Here is a 25,095-nt window from a genome sequence, read left to right as displayed (position 1 = left end):
TCAGTAGTGGGTATGTTGTACCCACTGCCGAGCAAGAAGCCGTATATACTGCGGATCAAAGGAACACTCTCAAAGACTTACGAAAGAAGGACCAAAAGGCGCTGTATCTTCTATACCAGGGTTTGGAAGATTCAACGTTCGAGAAGGTTGCAGAAGCAACAACGAGCAAGCAAGTATGGGATACACTCAGTACAATCTACAAAGGAGTAGATCGAGTCAAGAAAGTGAGGTTACAATCACTTCGAGCAGATTTTGAAACTGCTCATATGAATGAAGGGGAGAGCATCTCCGACTATCACTCAAGGCTCATTGTGATAGTAAATCAGATGAGGAGAAATGGCGAGAGACTCGATGAAGTACGAGTTGTGGAGAAGATACTCCGGTCACTCACATCTAAGTTTGAGCATGTGGTGACTGCCATTGAGGAATCCAAGGATTTGGAGGTGATGAGCGCAGAAGAGCTACTAGGATCCCTCCTAGTTCACGAGCAACGCATTCAGAAGAATGCAAGCCCCACAACGCTAGAGCAAGCTTTGGAGTCAAAGTTGAATATTGACAAACCAAATAAAAGTCGTGGGCAGTGGAACTCACGTCGTGGGAGCTCATCCAACCGTAGCCGAGGACGAGCCCGAGGAAGAGGTCGAGGCTATGCACAAAATCAAGGTCAGTCTCAGGAGTGGAGATCTACTCGAGGAAAGGCGCATATCCAGTGTCACAACTGTAAGCAATATGGACATTATGCCAATGAATGTTCACATAAAAATGGTGAGCATGTCAACATGGCAGAATCAAGTGGAAATACTGATGAAGAACTTACAGTCTTACTAGCACACCATGATTCCAGTAGCCAACAAAATGTTTGGTATTTGGACTCTGGTGCAAGCAATCACATGTGTGGAAAGAAGGAGTTTTTTGCCGAACTCAAAGAAGGGGCCTATGGATCTGTAAGTCTTGGTGACTCCTCAAAGTTGCCAGTTGAAGGCAAAGGGAAGATCAAGATCATCCAGAAGGATGGAAGAGAAGAATACATCTCCAATACCTACTACATACCAGGTATGAAGAGCAACATTCTGAGCATTGGTCAACTGCTCCAGAAAGGGTACATTATACATATGGAGAACATGCTTCTCACTCTCAGGAATGCAAGGAGAAAGCTTATTGCACGTGTTCGAATGTCAAAGAACCGGATGTTTCCGTTGAATTTGAACACAAAGATTGGAAGCTGCAACATCGGTGTAATGGAAGATGAGTCATGGAAATGGCATCTTCGATTTGGCCATCTTAATTTCAATGGCCTAAAGTTGCTGTCAAGTGGAGGAATGGTTCGTGGTCTACCCCAGATTGAAGCCACACGCCAAGTATGTGAAGGTTGTGTGCTTGGCAAGCAAGCACGACTATCGTTCCCTGTTGGTGATACATGGAGAGCAAAGGCACCACTGCAGTTGGTGCACACAGATATATGTGGTCCCTTGGATCCCATGTCTTATGGAGGTAATAGGTATTTTATTACCTTCATTGATGATTTCAGTAGAAAGACTTGGGTCTATTTTCTCAAGGAGAAGTCAGCTGCCCTAAAAATTTTCAAGGAGTTCAAGGCACTCACAGAGGCAGAAAGTAACCACAAGCTTGTGGCTGTGAGATCAGATAGAGGTGGAGAGTACACCTCCAATGCTTTCCAAGCATACTGCAAGGAGCAAGGAATTAGGCATCAACTTACTGCTGCCTATACCCCACAGCAAAATGGGATAGCCGAAAGAAAGAATCGAACCATCCTTGACATGACAAGGTCCATGCTTAAGGAGAAGAATTTGCCAAAAGAGTTATGGGCAGAAGCTGTAGCTTGTTCGATTTATTTGTTGAATCGATGTCCAACAAAGAGTGTCAAGAGGATGACACCACAAGAGGCTTGGAGTGGATACAAGCCGAATGTTACACACCTAAGAATTTTTGGGTGTGTTGCATATGCTCAAGTTCCAGAAGCCAAGAGGAGGAAACTTGATGATAGAGGTGAGAAGTGTGTGTTTGTGGGCTATAGTGAAGAGTCCAAGGCATACAAGCTCTACAACCCACTAACTGGCAAACTAGTGGTTAGTAGAGATGTCATCTTCAGTGAGGAAGAGACATGGACGTGGAACAACAAAGAAGTCAGTAAAGAAAAGATCGTCTCCACTAATTTTGAAGAACCAGAAGTTGTACCACCGATTGAGCAACAGCCTGCTCAAACAATCACAACAACTCCAGTGCACAGAATTGCAAGGAGTGGTCCTACATCTAGTGAGGAAAGCAGCTCCTCAACTCCAGTGAGGTTAAGGAGTCTCACAGAGATTTATGGACAAGAAGAAGAAGAAGAAACCAACCTTTTCTGCTTGTATGCAGACCACGAGCCTTTCTCATTCAATGAAGCTGTGGAAGAAGATTGTTGGAAGAAAGCCATGGAAGAAGAGATCCATGCCATCGAGAAGAATGACACTTGGGAGCTGACAAAGCTCCCACCAAATCAGAAGGCTATTGGTGTCAAGTGGGTTTACAAGATCAAACGCACTGCAGATGGGAGTGTGGATCGATACAAATCAAGGCTTGTAGCAAAGGGCTACAAACAGAAGTATGGAGTGGACTATGATGAAGTCTATGCTCCAGTTGCGAGACTTGACACGGTAAGATTGCTAATCTCTCTTGCCGCACATCATAAATGGAAAATTTATCAACTAGATGTCAAGTCAGCCTTCCTTAATGGAGTACTTGAGGAAGAAGTGTACGTGGAACAACCGGAAGGCTTCCAAGTACAAGGAGAAGAAGATAAGGTGTATCGTTTGAAGAAGGCTTTGTACGGCCTCAAGCAAGCACCACGAGCTTGGAACTCAAGGATCGACAACTACCTTCACCAAAATGGATTTCAGAAATGTCCATACGAGCATTCAGTTTACATGAAGAATGGTGAAAAAGGGGAGTTCTTAATTATTTGTCTCTATGTAGATGATTTATTGTTTACAGGAAACAATGAGGCAATGTTCCATGAGTTCAAGCAATCCATGTTCAGTGAATTCGAGATGACTGACAATGGATTAATGTCATACTTTCTTGGCATAGAAGTGAAGCAAGAAAGTGATGGTATCTACATCTCTCAACAAAGGTACATGAGAGACATATTGAAGAAGTTCAATATGGACAAGTGCAACACTGTCAATACCCCAGTCGCAACTGGATTGAAGCTGTCCAAAGGAGGAGAGGGTGAGTTTGTAAACTCAACAGTGTACAAAAGCCTCGTTGGAAGCCTAAGGTACCTTACAATCACAAGACCTGATATAGTTTATGGTGTTGGACTCGTGAGTCGATACATGGAAACACCAAGGGAGTCTCATTGGCTGGCCGCCAAGAGAATTTTGAGGTACATAAGAGGTACTCTAAACTATGGTCTATTTTATAATTTTGGTGAAGATGCAAAATTATTTGGTTATTCAGATAGTGATTGGGGAGGTGACCAAGATGAAAGGAAAAGCACAACTGGCTATGTGTTTTTTCTAGGATCAACAGCTTTCTCATGGACTTCAAAGAAGCAATCAATTGTTGCTTTGTCATCATGTGAAGCCGAGTATGTTGTTGTAGCCTCAACCGTGTGTGAGGCAATTTGGTTAAGAAATCTGTTGAAGTCAGTGTGTCATCCACAAGTGGAATCGACTGTGATTCATGTAGATAACGTGTCTGCAATCAAACTTGCAAAGAATCCTGTTCAACATGGAAGGAGCAAGCACATTGATACCAGGTTCCATTTTCTAAGGGACCATGTGAAGCAAAAGACAATTGAACTTGTCTACTGTCACACCAAGGAACAAGTGGCAGACATCTTCACAAAGCCATTGCCAATTGAAACATTCCGGCTACTGCGTGAAATGCTAGGAATGAAGGCGTTTTGATTTGAGGAGGTGTGTTGGAAATTCAAATCAAAAAAAGGGTGCTACTAGCCATTGTTGAAAATCAATGTCAAAGTTAGGCATTGAAAGTTTGGCAATGTTAGGTATGGTTGAATAAAAATTATTAGGTGCAATTAATGTGTTTTGTGTGGTAATAAATAATCTTAGTTTAATCATTTGGTTTGCTATAAATACCCAAGTTCTCAAGCATTGTAAATCATCCCATCAAAATCCCATTTCTCATTCTCATTTTAAGCTTGTAAGCTATAGAGTTTGTAAACTCTCTTTTCATATATCAAAGTCCAAGTGTTTTGCCAAAGCTTGTTGCTTCCCTTCTTTCTCTATTTCTTTCTTTGTCCAATTTTATTTGAGAGTGCAAAGTGAAAGAGGTGTGATAGAGTTTGTAAACTTATCACCCACATATTTTGGTATTGAGTTAGTAAACTGTCAAATACCAACAAGAAGAACTCTCAGTCTCAGGGCAATCTCCGTCTGGATTGCTGAAATTCTCATACTTTGGTAGCGGAGAGAAGCAAGGATGTGTGTAGGTTGGAAAGGCGGTGGTGGAGGCGGAGATATTTCGGAAATATACAAGCAGGGGTCGTGCGGACGGTTGAGGTGCCACCATAGTTGGTGGTCGGAGTTGTGGAGGGAGGTCAGGTTTTTTTTACAGGTGCACAAGTTTAAATGAATCAAGTTTTGTGGTGGAATACTTTTCAGATAAGACAAAACGATCTTGAGAAAAATTTGCGAATACAAAGAATATATAAAGTCGCTTCTGTCCCCATTTTTTCTTTTTACCCCTATTTATAAAAGTAAAAAAAATAAAAAAAATTGCTATTAGCACTTCAAAAATCTCATTTTACACTTTTTATAAGTGTATTGTTCTTTCTAATTATAGAAAGTTTGGAGTGCCAAATGAGATTTTTGGAGTGCTAATAACAATTCCCAAAAGAAAATGATAGTCCTTTAATTTTAACTCGATTAGAGCGGTAATCCTTAACTCATCAAAACGTGCAACTATGGTTCTTTTCGTCAAATTCATCAGAACTTCCGTCAAAATGAGTCATGGTGGAAGGGTCATTGCTACAGTTGGATTAAAGTTAAGTGATCATTGCTCTAATTGGGTTAAACTTTAGGGAACCATTGCTCTAATGGAGTAAATTTGAGGAACCATTGCTCCTATTATCACATTTGATTTTTCCATATTTGCTCGTTGGTTTAGCTTCATGCGCGTGGTGGTAGAAGTTGACGAAAAAGACCATAACTGTACATTTTGAGGAGTTAAATGATCAATGATCACAGATTTTGAGTTAATGGACCATTATTCGAATTCAATTAAAATTAAGAAGCCATTACTCCAATTTCCTCTTATAAAAACATTTAATATATTAAGTTTTTTTATTTTAATTGAACATAAAATATACGAAATTCGAATCTAAGATCTCTCGTAAGCAAAGAGGAACACATCTTTAACTTTGGTACATGACAAATGCTTCTTTCAGACGCACTTAAAGAGCTTTTAGATAATTTAAAAACACTAACTTCCATTAATCATGTCATTAACGAATAAGTTAAGGTTCATTTTTATTTTAACCGGTGCACGATGAGCATAACAGCACTTGATCAAATTGATCATATCAAATTTTAACTCAGTTGCATAAGCACTAAGAATCTCTGAAATACATCTTCCATTATTCTGTGACTGCCAAAAGCAACACAACATACAATATAACATCATACAAACACTTAAAAACGACACAATCCATTGACATATTTTGCTAATCCAGTAAGATATCGACTTCTATGTACATCATGTAATAACCGGATCATCTAGCGATTAAGTTCTAGAGTTCCCGGACAACCAAAACCATCTTCGATATAGAGCTTAGTGCATCACTCCCAATCCGCGTCAAAGAAACCGGCATCTTTCATTTCTGAATAGTACACATTCTCCAACTGTAAATCTTCTTCCTGTTTTCATCCAAACGTCGATTACCAATAGGGAAAGAAGTATTAACAATAATACTATAAGAAACGCGGAGTTACAAATACCTGGAAGAAGTCTGCCAGAAATGTTACGTACAAAAGCGGAAGATAAAAGGCGTGATAACAGACAATAGTAGCACTATATAGCCTGCAAATAAAAATTTGAAAATTAATTATAGAAGCTCTTTAGAAATTAAACTAATGGCAACATAGAAACTTCAGACCAAAGACCAATTTACACACATACCAAAATCCAAATCCAGCCCCATTTCCAGTAAGCAAGCAAGCAAACAGTATTAGTACGTTTAACATAAACATGATAGCGGTATACTTGTAGAATGCAGGTCTTGCTGCAGAACAAGAAAAGTGACATCAGATTTTGTTAAATAGCTATGGAATCAATGAAGACATCAGATTTTATTAAATAGCTGATGAACATACCCGGTAACCTCTCTCTCCACTTGGAATGGTACATGAACAATATGAAGCCGTAAATTGCAGTAATCACTAGCCTGTGGACAACCCACAAGGCCCACTTTGTTCGATGCGCACGGTCATTATTGTCGATGAACAATGGAATGCCAAGTCCAAATAGATATATTGCCTGGAAGACAACAGAGTATAATTGTAAGTCCATTATGTACCACAATAATGTACCGATGTGCATTTTCAACGACACATATGTTTCCATTAGTATATTCTTGAAGTAACTAAATAGGTCATAAGGGTGAAAATCCATTTCACGTAAAAGAACGAGGGATACCTTGAGAAGTACATCCAAAACAACAAGGATCCCTGAGATGACAAAAGTCCGTGTCAAAGCTTCCAGTCCACTTGCATAATTCCCTTGAAGCAAAAATGCCAGCAAGCTTACTTCCAAAAATAGCATCCCGGAGGTTGTGAACAAAGATAATACATTCCATGTTACTTCTTTTCCAGGACTGCACTCCCATGCCTGAACCAAAGCAGTGACAATTCAACCACATCTTAGCAAAACTATCAAGAAATGCCTCGAAATGAGAACAACCATCATTTACCTTTTACCACATCAATTACAGCTAGCAAACCAAGGGCCTTTTCGGGAACTAGAAGGGCAAAAAGTGTTTTCTCACAACCAGAAGCACTTCTAACTACATTTGACAGAAAAACTTAAAAAGTGCTTTTGTAGCAGCGCTTGCTAGGTGATTCCTCAGGAAACACTTCCAAAGTGCTTTTCATGAAGCACTCACAAGTGCTTTTCAAGGAAGAACTTGGGACTTTTTTAAGAAATTCGACTTATTTATAATAAAAGCACCACTAGCAGAAGTGCTTCCTACCGCAACAGTTCGAGATGAGCCCCAAATAACAATCATACTACTAATTAACAAGATTCCACCAAAACTAATAACCGAAAGCCTTAAACTTTACCCATAACCATGCTACTACTCAGCTAAAAGATTCAAGTTTTAAACGAGGAACAAAGACAAAGCCGCAAACTTCAAAAAGGGGAAAATGAAACATGAACCTGAAAACAGCACCAAGCAAGATTGAGCAAGCTAACAAGCCAGAGGCACCCGTAGTAGGCAATCATGATATAAGAGCGGCCATGGGAGAGCTTCGCGAAGCTTTTTCTCGATTGAAACGCCAAATACAGGACGAAGAGAAGCGAGGGCACGATCAGAGCCACATTGTGGAAGAACCCATGACATTCGCCGAGCCAGCTGTAGAATTCGGAGCCCGAAACGCCGTCGTCTATGGTTGAATTTGGGGCCTGGGTGAGTGGAATTGGGAGTCCGGATTGCGAGGGAGCTTCTTCGAGAGCTTGCATTTTTAAATTGGGGGAAAAGATCAGTCCTAATTTGAGTCGTGATTTGCGGACTGAAATCGAAAACCCTAACCCTAGGTTTTGAGGATTTTGGGATGATTGGAAAATAGCAGAGTCCACCAAAGTTGGGTAAAGAAGCGATGACTAGAAAGGTTAGGCACGTGTTTGGCGGGTAAGCTTTGGTTTGCACTTTTTTTTTTTTTTTTTTAACTTAATTAGTTAAGATCATTCATTGCGTTCGGTTAAAAACAACTTAAAGCATCTTCAAATAAGATGTCAAAAAATTAATGTTAAATGTTAATTTGATGGTTGATCTCTTGTTCCAACTGATATGTTTCTTTGTTATAAATGATATTTGTAGGATCCATTTTAAAAAGAAATCATGTAAAATACATTTTCAAGATCTATAATTGGTGCATTAATAGGATCCACACAATAAATAAAAAAAATTGACATCACCTTTTCTCATATATCAATCCAAATAGGATTGATATATCGGTTAGAACTCGCTCCTATTTTCAAATTTGATTACATGACATTCCACCTAGAATTTGAAGATGATCTTACAAATTTAGTTAAGCGAATTAACTCGTGCATCCTCTAATATCGTTTGCATAAACTAGGAAACATCCAAATTTTGAGATTTGTTTTAAATAATAAGATAAAATAGACTATCCTCAATTGAAAATCTAATCATACCAAATCTTTATTTTATGAACATTTTTATCATCCAGAAAAAGCGTGAAAAGGTGATTTGATCCTCTACTTGTATTCAGCAAAAATTTAAAAAAGAAAAAATCCTAGGTATTAACGTAATTTCACACAAAATTTTTTTACTGTATTTTTCTCTTCCTCACCCACATATCATCAAGGTATAACAATACTCAGTATAAAAGTTTTAGTCAAAATGATTTTTGAAATTTGCATAACACATCACTTTGGTTCCTGAAATTGAAAATCAATAGAAATGGTCCTTGAGAATGTCCACCATTCATTATTTTGATCATTCCATTAAAAACTCTGTTAAGTGTCCCAGAGCTCTTGGCTGAAAGTTTGGACAATTTTCAAAGCTTCGTAACTCAATCGTTTCTTAACCAAATTCGACTAATAATATATCAAAATGAAGATAGGAAAGTGTAAAACAAGATTATACCTATTTGGAAGCTCAACGGTTGCCGAATATGGCCGAAAAATAACCTGAAAGATGACTGGTCTGTGAAAAAACTAGAAAACTTGCCGGAAATTGGCCAAAAGCTCCGAGACACTTAACGGAGTTTTTAACAAAATGATCAAAAAAATGGATGGTGGACAATCTCAGGGATCATTTCTATTGATTTTCAATCTCAGAGATCAAAGTGATGTGTTATGCAAATCTCTGGACCATTTTGGCTAAAAAAATCATTTTTTTAACTTCTTACACATTCTTCTATTTAAGTCATCAGATGGAATACATCCAACAAAACAAGATCTACAACTGCACATATCGTTAGATTGTCAATATTTAGTACCAAAATCTTTTATAATGAAAAAACCAAAATCAAATTGATATTTATTTTGTTTTGTTTTTAATCAAAATCCAGTAATATTTAAGATAAAGTTATTGCAATTTTTAGCACCAACTGGTTCAAACCAAACGTGTCCCAATCAACGCCAGAAGCTCCATTAACTCTTCTCCCTCGGCGCCCCAATCTTCGGATCGTATCCTTTCAGCTTCCCGCTCCAGAATTCGTAAAGCTTCAAGATTTTGATTCTGTTGGATAATGTGACATTATTGAGCTTCGTCGAAAAACCGAAGCCGTCAGAGTTTAGTTTCTTGCGTTGCAAGTAATAGCACTCCGTTAAGTCACGAAATTTGAGGCATTTGGATCTGCATTTGCCTTCAAAGATTCCAGACAGGTTTCCTTCTGCTCAAGATTTCATCATCTTTTTTTATTTATTCTTTTTTTTTTTTTTTTTTTTTTTGTTGATTTTTATGCGTGTAATTGCATTGTTAATTTCTCTTGGCGTTCATCAAATTTCAATGGCAGTGGAGGCAGTTAAGCTATGGATCGGATGAGGCCGGTGTACGTCAGGCAGAAGAGCAATAGTAGTGGCGGCACCCCGGGGCCACCAACTTCGCCAATGAACCACCATGGGAGGTCGGGGTCGGTTGGAATGGTGGGTGCCAGGAAAGTGCAGCACACGAAAGCCGCAGCGCAAAGGCTTGCACATGTGATGGCTCACAAACCAGCTGACGACGATGATGAGGAGGACGATGATCTTTCTTATGATCCAGGCTTGTCAAGCGGCACAGGCAGCCTTGGACTTGTCGGCGGAAGATCAATGCGCCCACGCTCTCCAATGGTAATTGGATTACGGTTAATGTTGATGTTACATAGTGGATTCAATGGTTCCGATTCACAGTCTGACAACATAGCGTCTTAGTGATTCGTATTTGAATGTGAGATTATATCTTTATGAACATATATGTGCTTACTTTGAATTGAAGCCTAAATGTTATTCTGGTATTAGTCAGTTCGTGCCGCTCAAGAACATTCTACAACTACACGGGGACGATCATCACCGTCTCTTAACTCCATGGAACAACCATCTTCTACCCATTCGACACCATCTAGTCGACCATATCAGTACGCAGAACAACCGTCATCAGCTCATTCAACACCTGCAAGCCGAACATACCAATCCATCAACACAAAACCCATTCACCCTGTTGTCGAACAACCACATTCTCTTCGCTCTTCAATCGCTACTAGACCATCCCAGCCTTCAAATTCCAACGAACAACCTACCTCTGCTCGTACTATATCAGGCATGAACTCTGCTCGATCATCTCAGCCAACAAATGTTGTCGAACAACCTACCTCTGCTCGTTCTATATCAGGCCAGAACTCTGCCCGGTCATCTCAGCCTACCAGTGCTGTCGAACAACCTACCTCTGCACGCTCTTTAGCTGCTGCCCGTCCGCAGTTAGGAACCAAGCCAGTCCACATCATGCCAGCTAGTGTACCTATATCACTTAGGCCACCCTCTTCTGCTGATCCTCCAGCTGATAATCGAAGAGAGCCAGCACCAGTACCACTACGGCCAACCTCTACTTCCAGTGGATCAGACGCTTCAGCTGATACTCGGAGAGATAAAAGGTATCAAGCTCTTAAAGATTTACTACTTTCTGAGTCATCATCAATACTTTCATGTCTTGATATCCGTGGTGATTTGATATAAATTAGGGAGACGATTTCCGCACTCTCATTTTTCATTCTGCACTCCTTTCGTTGTTTCTGTTAGTTAACTCTCCTTTGGTTTATCAATCCAACGGCTAGAAGAAAGGAGAGGAGTGCAGGTCGAGAGAAAGGGAGTGCTGAAATCATTTCTCTTTAGTTCTTTAAAGCAGTTTCTTTCAATTCCTTTCGACACGTGTTATATCTAATCGTTTCTTGCTCTGGTCGACTGTCAGGATGTCTTTGGATTTAGGGACTTTTAACATGAGAGAAAATCGGGCGCAGCGTTCTTCTGCTTTAGAAGATGAGGTATATTTTCTTCTCTCCGGTTGATTCTTGTTTGAAATTTTCAAGTTAATAGACTCTAAATTTTAAGTTCGCCGGCGAAGACTAGATAGTTGAAAAGAGCAGTTATCTAGTGGAAAATCAACTAATGAGGTATGAATTCATTGCAGCTTGATATGCTCCAGGAAGAAAATGAAAATTTACTCGAAAAGGTGATGCAATGAACTAAACATTCTAATGGTGTTAATGTAACATTTATAAGTGATACGGTTATCGTATTTTTCTTTCTGCCACTCCATTCTGATATGTGCTTCCCCAGCTTCGACTTGCAGAAGAGAGGTGCGACGAAACAGAAGCAAGAGCTCGACAGCTCGAGCAACAGGTAATGTTTTAAATTTATCAAGGCAGAAATAGTATCACGTTTATTGGTTTGTTTCATGGTGTAAATACAGTTGATTTTCAGCATGAGCATGTATGATGATGTGCTGGCCAATCCGGTATTATTTCATTGTTTGTGTGTGATCTTTAGGTTGCTAATCTTGGCGAAGGTGTGACGTTGGAAGCCCGTCTTCTAAGCAGGCAAGCTTCAAAGTTTTCATGCGTGTACCTGCATACCAATCCAGATTGATTATTACTTTGAGAATGCTAACTTTTACGTCAATGTGTTTTCTTTTCAGAAAGGAGGCAGCACTGCAGCAAAGGGAGGTGTGTGCTATGCTTCAACATACACACTTTGCCTTGTCCTTCATGTGTGTGCATGTCATAGTGCTTGTCGTCGTGATTTGATTTGAGTTGATTGAACAAATTTTTACCCAATGAGTTTGAACACAATTCATCACAGGTTGCTTTGAAAGAGGCTGCACAGACTCACGGTGGTAGCGCTCATGGTGGTAGAAATGACGAAGCAGAGTACGAACTCAGATCACTTCGGATTATGACTCAACGAATGATACTGAGTCGCGAAGAGATGGTTTGTGCTCATATGTTTAGCTCTTATGGGTCAGTTCTTGTTTTTTTCTTACCCTTTTTACATGATTTTCAGTTGTTTTATCTTAGGAAGAGGTGGTCTTGAAGAGATCTTGGCTAGCTCGGTACTGGAGTTTATGCGTTGAGCATGGTAAGCAAGTAATTTTAATCCCCAAAATAAAACTTCCTATCTATCGAAAGGTTTCCGGAACATGGAAATGCAAATCCTCCAATGCCTAGTCACCAAAATACAGAAAAAACTCTTCTGTTGAAGAATTTATACTGTTCAACTGAAGGTCTCTAAGATGTCCGAATGATGCAAATAAACGATTTAGGAGTGATTACTGAATGACCATAGAGTATTTTGGCAGGTATTCATGCTGAGATAGCGGCATCAAGATCCGAATTCTGGTCATCGCTTGCTCCTCTTCCTGTTCAAGCTATATTAGCAGCCGGACAAATAGCGAAAGAGGGGATAGGTAAGTTTGAGTGCCTCCATCTTTATTGGTTGTCTTGTACATTTGTCTTTGCCTTTTCTGTTAGAAACACAGACTTAATTTCTGAGTATCTTTAAAACTAAACCTTTAGCGATCCGCATCACTCATGTCTTTCGTTAATTTTGGTCTGTCAAGACAACAATGATCCGGATGAAAGAGAAGATAGTCCACGAGATTTGAATGAACTCTCGGGCGAGAGAAACATTGAGAGCATGCTCTTGGTGGAGAAGGGTCTGCGCGAACTTGCTTCGTTAAAGGTTTTCCCCAATCCTCATGATCTTAAAAATATTATCTGTTTCTTTCATGATTAGCAAGTCAGTTTATGAAACAAAAAAAGCTTGTCTTTTTTATTGATCTGTTGATCTGTATTGCCAATTTTTTTTTTGAAGTATTCATTGCTTGCAATGACCAGTTTTTCGTGTCATATCTCGAAGGTAGAGGAAGCAGTGGCACTTGCAATGGCTAAACATCGACGCCCTAGTTCCAAGAAAACTGGTCTTATAGGTGAAGGGATTTTTTTATTCACAGTTGAGCAATTCATTAGAATCAAATCGACAGAAATATCATGATAGTTGCCTGACAAGTTCTTTTCCACATGTAGATTTGAAGCTACCAATTGATGGACAGTTTGAAGCATTTGGTAAGATTTCATCATATAAAACATACACCCGGTCACTTTCATACAAACGCTGCAAACCTCATTTTCGCACACTACGCGTCTTCTTTTTATTTCTCGACCCTCCTCGTGATCCTCCTTTTTCTCCTTAACACCATCGTCACGATCACCTGTCAAGACTCTAACCCTCTTCAGCGTCTTCTTGAGCAACATGTCCCTTGCAATTACAAGTTCATCTGAACACTCTCTGCACATCTCCAAGCTATGGTCTCTTTTCACGTCGACCAAAGTTGCCACATTTTGATACATGTGTTTTGATTGTTCAGAACTCAGCAAAGAGGAGTCTGAAGATGTGCTTTTCAAGCAGGTATTGTTTTTCGCCTTCTGCATTCTTCTTATATTTCCAACATGTAAACACTTATGACGCTACACAAAATTCAGGCTTAGCGCAGTTGACTAGAGTAGTGAGCTTCCCCGCTACAGTGATTACACCTAAGTTCGAATCCCCAATCTTGTAATCTTAGGTTAGAATGGAATATCACTCGAATAAAAAAACAGTTATCCATGACACTTTGAGACGATCGATGCTGTTGCAGGCTTGGCTTGCATATTTCTGGAGAAGAGCTAAAAACCATGGCGTGGAACCAGATATAGCAGATGAGCGTTTGCAATTCTGGATCAACCACAACTCCAACTCACCCGCCACCTCGCACGATGCAGTTGATGGTACTCATCTCTCTCTCTCTCTCTTACTCTAATAGTTAACATTGTAGATAAGTTCATCTCTTTCTTCGTGTCCGTCAACATACTACTAGCTATTGATTTAGTGCTACACATGATAGATGATATCTGCTCAAATCTGATATGGCGGGTTCTTCCGGTTTTTACAGTTGAGCGCGGTCTTCTGGAGCTGAAGAAGCTGGGAATCGAAACCCAGTTATGGAGAGAATCTCGGAAATGGCTCGAGCATGATTCGATGCATAGAACGCAAAGTCTGTCCGACTTCTGATAGATTAAAACTTGTTGAGCAAGGTTAAGATCAATGCTAACCAGTTATGCTGAATGTAGAGAGGTCTCTTCATCTCAAGAAACACCAAAGTATACTCGATCATCAGATATTCAATCAAATATTTGTGTACAAGATTTCTTACTGTACATTTGAAGCTACCAATTGATGGACAGATTGAAGCATTTGGTATTATAAGTCAAAGTCGTTAATAAGTCTGTACTGAAAGTTCGTTTCTTTGTGACCAAAAGTTCATGGATTCGAGTAGTAAAAACAGTTTATTTGCTAAGTAAAGATAATGTTGTGAACGATAAAGGTTTATTCTCCGACCCTCACAAAGCGGGAAGTCTTGTTGACTCGAGATTTTTTTTCTTTTCTTTTTTTGAACTGAAAGTTTGAAACTAGAAACAGTGTTAAAAGTTTAAAGTTTACTAGCTTATTTGAGAAAATTCTCATAAAAATTTGGCACACAATGATGTCGCTAAAATAGTCACAAGCACATACAAACAAAATTATACAATTAAAGTGAAGCTGGTTAGATCCATGCACTCAAGTTTAAATTACTAATGAAAATATTATTGAATTTAAATAATGCTTGCAAGTAATGTTATTCTTACCATAATTTTATACTACATTTCTATCATCTTAGGTGGTAGACGAGTTGGACAAGCCACATCATTCAATTTTTTTTAAATCCCTCATAATTCCAACCCTTAGTGTCTGGAGTTTAAGGATTAAGAAACACGAGCTCTTAGTTTGTGTGAAAAAGAAACCGAAATGCTTATTTTGTGTGAGGTGGACCAGCGAAATAAGTTGATGAGAACCGTCAGATTCAATTTGAATGGTCTGGATTGACATGTCCTTGTGCTCCAGATAATGAGATACAGAATGAATCTCTGCCTTTGCTACTGGGTTCGAAAGACCTGATTGGGACCTAAGTTAAAACTTTAATGTCAACCGTTTGAGATTTGATCAAACGGCTAATAGAATGATGTGCACATAGCATGAGTATATAAGCATGTGCACTGGAAAAGCTCCTCCGGCTAAGCCCAGCCCAGCCCAGCCCAGTACAGCACTGTGAAATCCCCCTCTTACCCCAAAGCGGGTAGGTGGTGACAGAATGGCTCGGCATGCGTCACTCTATATGTGTGAGAGAGTGAGACTGTCCGCTGTCAGTTGCACACCACTTGTAAAACAACGGGAAGGTCAAAGCTCCCACATTTGCACAAGGCATCTGGTTCAGATTGTTCAATCTATCAAACGCCGTCGTGTTCCTCCGCTCTCTCTCTCTCTCTCTCTCTCTCTCTGCTCTCTAAGGGGTTTCCTGAGGTAAAAGCTTGAATCTTTGATATCTGGCAGCTTAAATTTCTCGGCTTTTTTTTTTTGAATTCTTAATCAAAAGGTGAGATTTTGTGATATGGGTTTTGATTCTTTTATCTGAAATGGTTATTGTTGTAATTACAGCTTGAATTTAATGATGATCTTGAAGATCTGCCTTTATTATCCTTCATAATTTAGCAGCTGTTTTTAATTTTTTTTTAATTTTGTGTATTTTTATAGTTTTAATTGTGAATTGGATTAGTGTGACTCAGCTTAAAATCTTGATTATTTACTTTAATTTAGTATTTTTAAGATTTTTTTTTTTTTACTTTAATCATAGATCACATCAGTTCTCAGTGGTTGCTCTATTTTGATAAAAATAATTTGGTATGTTTATATCTTTTTATGATAAAAATTCAAAATTATTCTGGCCTGCAGAGGAACTTGATGAAAATATATGGAAATTGAACATGGTAGTTTTAAGTTCAATTTCTTGCTTCATCTGTTCCATTGGCTGTACAATATCTGTATGTATCAGAAGGTGGAGTGTTGGGTGGAGAAATCCATGTCAGAAGAGCAACCCATTACTCATCTTAATTTAATTCCAGTTGAAAACGAACGCATTAGGAGCAGAAGATTGTCACTTTTTTAGTATTAATTGAACATGTCAATTTCTTTACTCACTTGAGCTGTTTTCCGGTTCTTTTGTTCAGGCCCTGCGTTGGTCATTATCTAATGGTTACTTTGTTCAGATCACGTTGAAATCATGGTGAAGGGTGTTGCTGTTCTCGGCTCCAGCGAGGGTGTTAAAGGAACCATCAACTTCGTCCAGGAGGGAGATGGTAGGTTAAATGATAATTGATTATTCGGGATGGTTTTTTTGCTATCATTTATGTGTTTTCCGAAGAAGGGGAAACAATCGCTTGAATTGATTATTGTTTTATTTCATTGCAGGCCCAACTACTGTGACTGGAAGTGTCTCTGGCCTCAAGCCTGGACTTCATGGTTTCCACGTCCATGCTCTCGGAGACACAACAAACGGTTGCTTGTCAACGGGTAAGGGCCATTGACCAGTGATTGTTCTCCTTTATGTTCTGAAGGAGTAAATCTCCACTCTATATCCATAAATTGTCTTTGTGTTGTATCTAATGACCAATATCAATTTGCAGGGCCACACTTCAATCCTAATGGAAAAGAGCATGGTGCCCCTGAAGATGAGGATCGTCATGCTGGTGACCTTGGAAATATCACTGTTGGGGATGATGGTAGATAACCTTTTCTTCTTTTGCTCTTTCTACTGTTTTGTAATTTCCTGGAACACTCTTTTATGTTTTCACGACTTGATACATACGGACTAATGACAGCTTAATGTGTTTCTTATCTCCTTGCTTCAGGAACTGCAACCTTCACAATTATTGACAAGCAGGTTTGTGATTGACCTCCCCAATTATTATTTGTTTGTGCTATTATTAAAACTTACGTATTCAGACAGCTCTTGAGTTTCATTTCATCTTTTATAAAGGTTACATTATTGTTTGCAGATTCCTCTCACCGGACCACACTCTGTCATTGGTAGGGCAGTTGTTGTCCATGGCGACCCGGATGACCTGGGCAAGGGTAATCTTTATTGTTCTCTCACTCCTCTCTCTTAAGTGGTTCCATAGCACTTATTAGCTAGTCAGTGTGATGGGCGCACCTTATCATCTTTCAGTGGATCACCCCACTCCACATCAGGCTGTGACTCTACAGTGAGCACTATTGTACTTACGGGTAGTTTTAGCCTGCTTCTGATTCCAATTGGTATACAATAGCTTCTACATAGGTGCAAATCATTTGGGGATCGGTATTTTGGTTTTCATCATTTCTTTATCTTGTGCTCCTCATCCTTTCAAATGAGCTACAGACTAGTGGGTGACTGTCAGTTTGTTGTTCCTCGGAGTTATTTTCTATTTCCTTGTAAATTTTAGTTCCTAACTAGGTTTAAGCATGAAAAAACTTCTGGCTATGTTATTTCTCTACTTAGAGTGAATGCACTTGGAATCCAATATCGGATCTAATCAAATACTTGTGTTTTTGTACACAGGTGGGCATGAGCTCAGCAAATCCACTGGAAATGCTGGTGGCAGGGTAGCTTGCGGTAAGCTAATTTGCTTAATCTCATCAAACCCAATGTTTATGCTATACATTGATTGTCATATAATTTTGGATTATTCTTGTTGGATGATCATAGTAAGGTGCTTTCAACATCGCTAGAAAACGGAATGTCTTCCCTAAAATTACATTAGATGACTATTGCAAAATCTTGGTCCGTCTCCGTCTCCATTCCAGATGAGGGTGGAAACTTAAACCAAGTTGTGGTTTATATACACGGCCCCTGTTTTTGTGTTTGTCTATAGACATCTACCTAGGTTGCGTAGTTTTTATGTTGTTATTGTGGAGATCTCTGTGTCGCGTAGTTACATTGATTCGTGTCCGGCAACATGCTTCTAATTATGTTCCGGTGTGTCTACTTTTGTGCAGGTATTATCGGTCTGCAAGGATGAACTTGAGCACTGAGCGAAAGACATGGAGTTTCAGTTAAATGTATTAAGTTTCTATAAGCCTGAGAGAAATTTAGAACTCTTTTGAATAAGAAAAAACATGTCTTGTTTAGCTGACAATGTTTGCTGTTTAAAATTCGGTCCAAACTTCATTGATTGGAAATCTTGGATGCATAAAGTGCTTATGAGTTTGATCATGTGTGTTTCTTTCGTTCTCATTCGCTGATCGTTATTTCAAGGCCTGAAACTGCTTCTGGAAGTGATAAAACGCTTATTCTAAAAGCGTTCCAATAGCATTGTACGTCTTACAAAAGCAAATTTCAAATGGATCAAGGCCTAAAATTGCTCATGGAAAAGCTAAAAACGCTTTATGACAATCAAAAGCAATTGCGAGTCATGAGAAAAACTCGTAAATACCCTTTATGAGCATAAGTGTGTCTCTCATAAGCAAATCACAAATGGATTGGGGCATGAAACTGCTTTTGAAAGAGCTAAAACCTTTTTTTTCACAACAAAAAAGGTTGCAAGTCATAAAAGCGCTTACAAACAAAAGTGCATCCTACGTAAGCAAATCACAAACGGACACGGGTCAAATTTGAGTTTATACAGATTAGGCCTAAACAATTAGCCCTGGGCCAAAATTTGCTTAAGAGCAAAAACACAAACTCACGTGCGAAACGAACTTACCTAACTGGTTTCGGTTGACGCCACTCCTCCTCCACCTCCGCCCCAAAATCCAAAAATCCTCAATTTCTAGGGTTCCATAATTAGTTTAGCAAATTACAATCGAATCCGCTCTCCGGTTTCTAGTATATAATCTCGCCAAGCGATGTCGACCACCGTGGACAAAATTTCCGGTGACCTTCACATGACGCCGGAGCTACGCAAATCCTTCAACCTCCTCAAGACCCACGCCTCCAAAGTTGCCAACTTTACCCTCCAATGGCAGGACCTCGAAGAGCACTTCCACTCCATCGACAATTCCATCCAATCCAAGCTCGACCAACTGCAAAAACAACAATCGGAAGAGACCCATCTCGCTCCGGCTCCGCAATCGCAACCCAAAGAACCCGAATTGAATTTTAAACCCAATTCCGAAGAACCCCAATTGGGTTCCGGTGACGCCCAATTGAGTTCGAAAGAATCCCAAGTCACCGCCACCCTCCAGTCCTTTAAAACCCAATTCGATTCCGTCGAAACCCAAGTCAAAACCGACGAGCCTTTGCCAGAAATGTCGACCTGCAATGGTGTCCCGATAAATGACGGCAAGGCGTTGCTGTTGTATGTGAATGAGCATTTGAAAGAGCGGGGTTCGGTGCGTGACGGTGTTGCGGATGCACTTAAGGTTTCTGTGGATGCTGGGAGGCTAGTGCTCGAGGCAGTGAAATGGTTTTATCCATCAGAATCGAATAAGGGAGGTAAGGAGCTTGACGTCACTGTTACTAGGAAAAGTTGTGCGATTTTGTTACAAGGGCTGGTGAATGTGAAACCAGTGATTAAACCCGATATCATCAGAGAGGCAATGAAGCTTGCATTGGCTTGGAAGGCAAAGGTGATAACTCAAATGTCCAACTCTTTGGAGGTTTGGGCTTTTTTTCAGCTTCTGGATGCTTTTGGGTTGGGTGGTGAGTTTGACAGTGATGAGATTTTGAAGCTTTTTAGTTGCATAGCAGATCGGAATTCTGCACCGGAGTTGTTTAGGTCTCTTGGTTTCGCCGATAAAGCCTCTGGTGAGTTTTTGGAGAGCCTTCCTTATTGTTGTTCCTATCGTTTTATTAGACATTTAATTTATAGATTGCTTTCGGTGTTGAGTACTCATAGTTTTACTCCTATGAATTCAATTATGGGTTCGGTATGGTGGAGATTGTGTGATATTTTTCTAAACAAAAGCATACATAGTTTCAGGGAAATCTACTTAGTTTGAGTGCACCCTTACGGACAAAGTTATGTAAGTATCTGTTGATAGTTGATACAACGAATGTCACCTTGTGATGTTGCCTTTACGGTTTTAGAAGAAATCATGGGAAGAAAGTTATGCTCTTGTTATTTTAGATGTCTTCTATTAATTTCTGCTAGAAATTCTCCTGATATGTTGTCTTGAAATAGAAAATCTTTAGTTTTTCATTTTTGCTACCTCCTTTTTTTGTAGTCGGTTAACTCTTAAATTTTTTTTCTTTCTGTGACACAGATTTCATCCAAAAGCTTGTATCAGAGAATAAGCGGCTTGACGCTGTTAGATTCAGTCATGCATTTGGACAGTTTGACAAGTTCCCCCCTGTACCCTTGCTTAAAGCACATTTAAAGTTCATCACGAAAGATGCAAGGACAAGTTCCAAGAGGGGGCAAGACTGTCTTAAAGCACAGGTATCGGTGGTGTTTCTTTTGCCTCATCAACCGTCCTTAGACTCAGAACGAACTTTTATATAGTGTTTATCATTAAATCCCCTGCAGGATGAGGCCATAGACAAAGAAATAGCTGCTCTAAGAGGCATAATACGTTGCGTTGAGGACTACAAGCTTGTCGTTGAACCAGAATATTCTCCCGAGATCCTTGGAAAACGCATTAGGCAGCTCAGAAGGGAGAGAAAAGAGAGGAAAGCAACTCTAACAGCTCCTGGCCCTAAGGCTCAGCCGCAAGCCCTGAGTGGTAAGAAACGTACTGCCCCAGGTCAGCCAAATAAGCAGAACAGAAATAAGCATCCTCGAACAGCTCGAGCTTTAGCTGCTCAAACTGTTTCTTTCAGAGGACCAGCCACAGTACACGCTATACAACCATCTTATATTCGCCAAGTAAGCTTGTATGACAGTCGAAGTGCAGAATACTTGTTATCGTCGGCTGGAATGCCCAGACAAGCAACCACTCCGCCCAGTACTTCTTATGGCACCATTTCCACCTTGAACCCACTGCGAGCATCTCATCATGAGCAAGGAGGCTCATTCATCGGTCAAGGTGCAGAATACCCTTCTCGGTACTATGATTCAGCACACTACGCTCCTGATACTAATAATAACTTATCTGCTCGATCGTATGATTTGGTGGGTTCCTCTCCTGGTACCCGTGGCCAGCTCGTGAACTTAACAGCTCGAGACTATGGATTGACAGGTCCGTCTCATGTACATACTAACTCAGAACTTGGGGGCAGTGGTCATGTAACTTCAGATCTGAGCCCATTAGTCGCACGATACAGAACAAGTATAGCTGCAAATGGAAGGACTGGACAGTTAGGATCAGCAGGAAGCCCTACACCAGTGCGCATTGCAAGCCCGAACAGTTCCATCCCTTATGCCTATAGGGATCCGCTTAGGGCGCCTAACTACAATGACCGGGCAGTGCGTTCCAGCAGTGGCTATGGCGCGCCATCTCAGCACCCCCCAGCCATTTATCACCTTTAGTCCAATCCTATAGTTCTTGGTAACTTACATTCACAACCAGTGATTTCTGACGGTGTTGTTGATTGCCTTTTACCCTTTTAAGGAGATAATAAAATTATCCATTTTGCTTGGGTGTAGATACAAATTGTGTTTAGATTCTTCTTCTTCTTCAAATAAAAATAAAATAAAATAAAATAAAATAAAAAAGAAAAAGAAAAATAAAAGAGTAAAGCATCCAAATTGACATGCTCAAGTTCCATTGCTAAAGTGGAATAGTCTTAAAAAGAAATCGTAATGGGTGGATTGTTCTGAAGTCAAATTCATATTTCTGTTTAGACTACTCTGTTTCGAATTCAGACCCTTCTTTCTCCGTTATTTAAAGTAAAGCAAAACCACAGAAAAAACCTTCATTTATAAGCACCAATTTCTTTATTTTAACAAAGGGTGGTACAAGTAAAGCAGCCAAATTGACATACCCTTAACAATTTTGACAACACTAAATATTAGTTTCTACGGCCTCTATCTTGAAAAAGGCTATCAATTCCCGCGGCCCTCCATCCTTATCGAGTACTTCTGTTTTGTACTTTCCAGTGGGATTGGGCAAAGACTCGTCCTTGGCCGCAACAACAAGCAAATATAATGTGCCTGATTCATAAAATGAAGTCCGAGCCGAAATCACTGTTTCAAATACTAATTTGTTTGTGGCATTCTTGTTGTACTCGGAAACGGCCCACTCTCCGATCTCCGTCGCGTTTAAATTGATGCCGTCTATAGACCTCCAGTTACCGGGAACGTTGTTTGTTGTAGTAGCGGTTGCCAGAGAAACCAGCAGAGCAAAGAGTGCGAGAAAGAAGCAATGAGGATGCATTTTGTAACCAATGAGTTCTGTTCAAGAAGCCATGAGTCTTGGGAAAATTGTTATTGGTGCATGGATAATTATACAACATATGGTCAAATACTTGTTTATATATTAGATAAGCATGGATATGGTGCACTGAATCGGGACAGACTGGCTAGTATAGAAAGCAATAATAACGAAGAGAAATTTTTCAAAGTGACCGGTATTCAAGCAGATGCTTCACGTGTTATAATATATGTGAAGAGATAAAGAATTAATACTCTGTATTTTAACGTTTCCAAATGGCTTCAATTGGCTTTAAGTCACTTTCCATACCCAATATGTGTCCAAATAAAAATATTGTGAAAAAATGACTAGATTCAATGCAAACCGTTACACGAGGCTCTAATTATTCAGGCAATTAGTCATATATATGAACTTTGTATATTTGACATCTCACATTCAATTTACATGCGAGAGATTTTGCAGTGTTGGAGCAGTTATGTTTTTATTTAAATATTTTAAATATATTTATATTTTGGTTTATTACAAACATTAAATATAAAACATAAATTGTTATCAACCTTTGATTGCAGACAGTTTTGCATTTGATTCCCTACGGTTTTGCATTTGATTGCAGACAATTTTGCACCCCATAAATCCCCATTAACTCCCTTGATTTCTTCCGTTCGTAAACCCCACCACGTCTATATATATATATATATATATATATATAGATGGCAAATAAATAAAAAAAGGATGAGAAAAAAAAAGTTTTACAAATATTGATTTAAAAAGCAACATATTGAGAGGGTGTGAGTTCGAAGGTTCTTCCACTATGCAAGGAAGAACTTTATCAAAAGAAGAAGGTTGTGTGCTGTTTTATCCTAGGAACGACGTGGTGTTTGTGAACTGCTTGCACACTTTGGGCAGAACCGTGAAACATCTTAAAAAGAGCGACTTAGTCCGCGACTCATCCCAATAATCATTCACCACTCAAGGCTTTTACATTTTTCGGATAACTTCATTCGTTTTCTATTTCAGTTTTCAACATGCAGTGTGCTCGGAACATGGGCACATATATCGTATGTCATTACAGAAGTGGAGAGAAATTTGAAAGAAACACTTCTTTTCACTTATATAATAACATATGACGTATCGCTTCGTGTTCTGGATACATTAAAAGATTACTTTTTACATACATCGCCCTTATCTGTGACATTATTTTATTTGGAAAGTTACAAATTTCAATAAAAACCAAACTCCAACGTTCCAGTTTGTAAGATAAACGGAATTAAGCAGCATTCAATGTATGGCTTTGTTATATCAAACCATCAGCACCAGTAAGACTGTCCTTCATCGGTATATTTGGATTTGCTTTGCTAAGAACCGAAAACCTACTACGATACGTCCTCATTGCTTCCTCGCCCTCCTCACTCTGCTTACTCTTGTCGCTGTCGCCGCGACGAGTGAAGTGAGTCCCCCGCGGAAGGAAATTAAAGACCTCAAGGATTCATATGTGATAAGCATTGCAGAGTGGGGGGTCTTGGGGGGTCTCAGAATACAACAAGAATGTCACAGGCACAAACAAGTTAGTGTTTCAAAATGTGACTTGGGGGGAAAGCACGTTTATTTCAGGCACGTTTTATGGGCTGATCATTGTGGCAAAAAATGAGTCGTTAACTATCCCGCCAAAAGAGTGTAGACTTCGTGTATGAGACTGTTTCGAGTGCAGAATAAAAGTTGGGCCATATTTTGTTGTGCTTTGTATTCGTAATGTGAGAATTTGTAGCTCAAGTGTTAAAAGTATTGGCAATGTTAGCGAAAGTAAATTTATAGATAAAATTTTGTAAATTAAATGACATAGAAGTCGATGGTTGAATTATGACTTAAGCGTTGATGAACGTATTCATTCCTATTGATGACACATTATTTATTTTGTAAATTTTGTCTGCAAATTTAGTCTTCCTATCATTACCATAAAAGTATATATATTTATGATTGCAAATTTTGCCTACAAATTTAATCTTCCTAGCACGGTGCTTGCGAAAAACAAATATAAGAAGTTTCCCAGAAAGTGCAAAGCAATGCCAGAATCAAGGTGGGCGAGATCAAAGCTATGAAGTAGCATTGAAAAGGACCACAGATGTTTCATCGTTAACAACACCCTCCCCGAACACAAGACTGTAGAGTAAAGGTGTCCCTCTTGAAAACTATTCGTATGTATTTGTTTGAAAACTCAGATGCAACATGGATATGTGCCATACCTGCAACGTGCAAACAGAATCCGTTCCAGCAAATATTGCACCAATTGCAAAGAATAGGAGATTAAAATAGTTAGAACACAAATAGAATCCAAAGAAACAAATGGGACAAAGAAAGTGAAATACCAAGAAAGTCCCCCAATTCCAGAGTTCCAATTTTCACTATCTTAAAGAATTGTGTAGCACCTGAATCAAGCAAAGACAAAGTAAGTTTGCTGTTCAAATTCGAGTATAGCTCATAAGTCATAAGCACCACCATGCACGTCGGGAAAGCAACATGTGCAGAGTTACGAGCATACCTAATGATATGATAGTGCAGGATACTAATGTACAAATAGAACCAAACAGTACAAAGTTGCTGAAGTTAACGAAAAAGAATTGGGGCAGTGGTCATGTAACTTCAGATCTGAGCCCATTAGTCGCAGGATACAAAACAAGTATACCTGCAAATGGAAGAACTGGACAGTTCGGA

General features: G+C 39.4%; 5 protein-coding genes across 6 annotated transcripts; 3 read left to right on the top strand and 2 right to left on the bottom strand.

Annotated features, from left to right (window-relative positions):
• Positions 1–5,582: 5,582 nt before the first annotated feature.
• LOC137745077 (protein CANDIDATE G PROTEIN-COUPLED RECEPTOR 2) lies at positions 5,583–7,838 on the bottom strand. The gene is made up of 6 exons (XM_068484950.2): positions 7,402–7,838; positions 6,661–6,852; positions 6,339–6,501; positions 6,145–6,247; positions 5,964–6,045; positions 5,583–5,882 (listed from the first exon to the last, which is right to left on the bottom strand). The coding sequence occupies exons 1-6, from the start codon at positions 7,702–7,704 to the stop codon at positions 5,805–5,807; spliced, it is 921 nt and encodes a 306-aa protein (XP_068341051.2). The 5' UTR covers positions 7,705–7,838; the 3' UTR covers positions 5,583–5,804.
• A 1,484-nt stretch (positions 7,839–9,322) lies between these two features.
• On the top strand, positions 9,323–14,643 carry LOC137744119 (uncharacterized). Its single transcript, XM_068483984.2, has 17 exons — positions 9,323–9,597; positions 9,729–10,044; positions 10,213–10,841; positions 11,156–11,228; positions 11,375–11,416; positions 11,524–11,586; positions 11,734–11,783; positions 11,882–11,909; positions 12,046–12,174; positions 12,261–12,321; positions 12,542–12,649; positions 12,803–12,924; positions 13,102–13,171; positions 13,269–13,307; positions 13,610–13,650; positions 13,880–14,009; positions 14,174–14,643. The coding sequence occupies exons 2-17, from the start codon at positions 9,745–9,747 to the stop codon at positions 14,290–14,292; spliced, it is 2,004 nt and encodes a 667-aa protein (XP_068340085.2). The 5' UTR covers positions 9,323–9,597; positions 9,729–9,744; the 3' UTR covers positions 14,293–14,643.
• A 768-nt stretch (positions 14,644–15,411) lies between these two features.
• Positions 15,412–18,346, top strand: LOC137744995 (superoxide dismutase [Cu-Zn] 1). Of its 2 annotated transcripts, none has more exons than XM_068484835.2 (8): positions 15,412–15,618; positions 16,362–16,451; positions 16,564–16,665; positions 16,779–16,874; positions 17,004–17,035; positions 17,151–17,226; positions 17,693–17,746; positions 18,130–18,346. In XM_068484835.2, the coding sequence occupies exons 2-8, from the start codon at positions 16,376–16,378 to the stop codon at positions 18,150–18,152; spliced, it is 459 nt and encodes a 152-aa protein (XP_068340936.1). In that variant the 5' UTR covers positions 15,412–15,618; positions 16,362–16,375; the 3' UTR covers positions 18,153–18,346. The 2 variants fall into 2 exon arrangements, with proteins under 2 accessions (XP_068340936.1, XP_068340938.1); XM_068484837.2 differs by having other exon boundaries at positions 15,474–15,618; positions 16,323–16,451.
• Positions 18,347–18,746: 400 nt separating this feature from the next.
• On the top strand, positions 18,747–21,658 carry LOC137745791 (FRIGIDA-like protein 1). The gene is made up of 3 exons (XM_088681965.1): positions 18,747–19,879; positions 20,338–20,513; positions 20,601–21,658. The coding sequence occupies exons 1-3, from the start codon at positions 18,979–18,981 to the stop codon at positions 21,540–21,542; spliced, it is 2,019 nt and encodes a 672-aa protein (XP_088538091.1). The 5' UTR covers positions 18,747–18,978; the 3' UTR covers positions 21,543–21,658.
• A 359-nt stretch (positions 21,659–22,017) lies between these two features.
• On the bottom strand, positions 22,018–22,389 carry LOC137745452 (cysteine proteinase inhibitor 1). The gene has a single exon (XM_068485417.2). The coding sequence runs from the start codon at positions 22,387–22,389 to the stop codon at positions 22,018–22,020; it is 372 nt and encodes a 123-aa protein (XP_068341518.1).
• Between the last annotated feature and the right edge of the window lie 2,706 nt (positions 22,390–25,095).

Source organism: Pyrus communis, chromosome 12 (genome assembly GCF_041283825.1).
Source record: "Pyrus communis isolate YQ-2024b chromosome 12, ASM4128382v1, whole genome shotgun sequence".
Taxonomy (NCBI): Eukaryota; Viridiplantae; Streptophyta; class Magnoliopsida; order Rosales; family Rosaceae; genus Pyrus; species Pyrus communis.
This window is presented reverse-complemented; position numbering and strand designations above follow the sequence as displayed.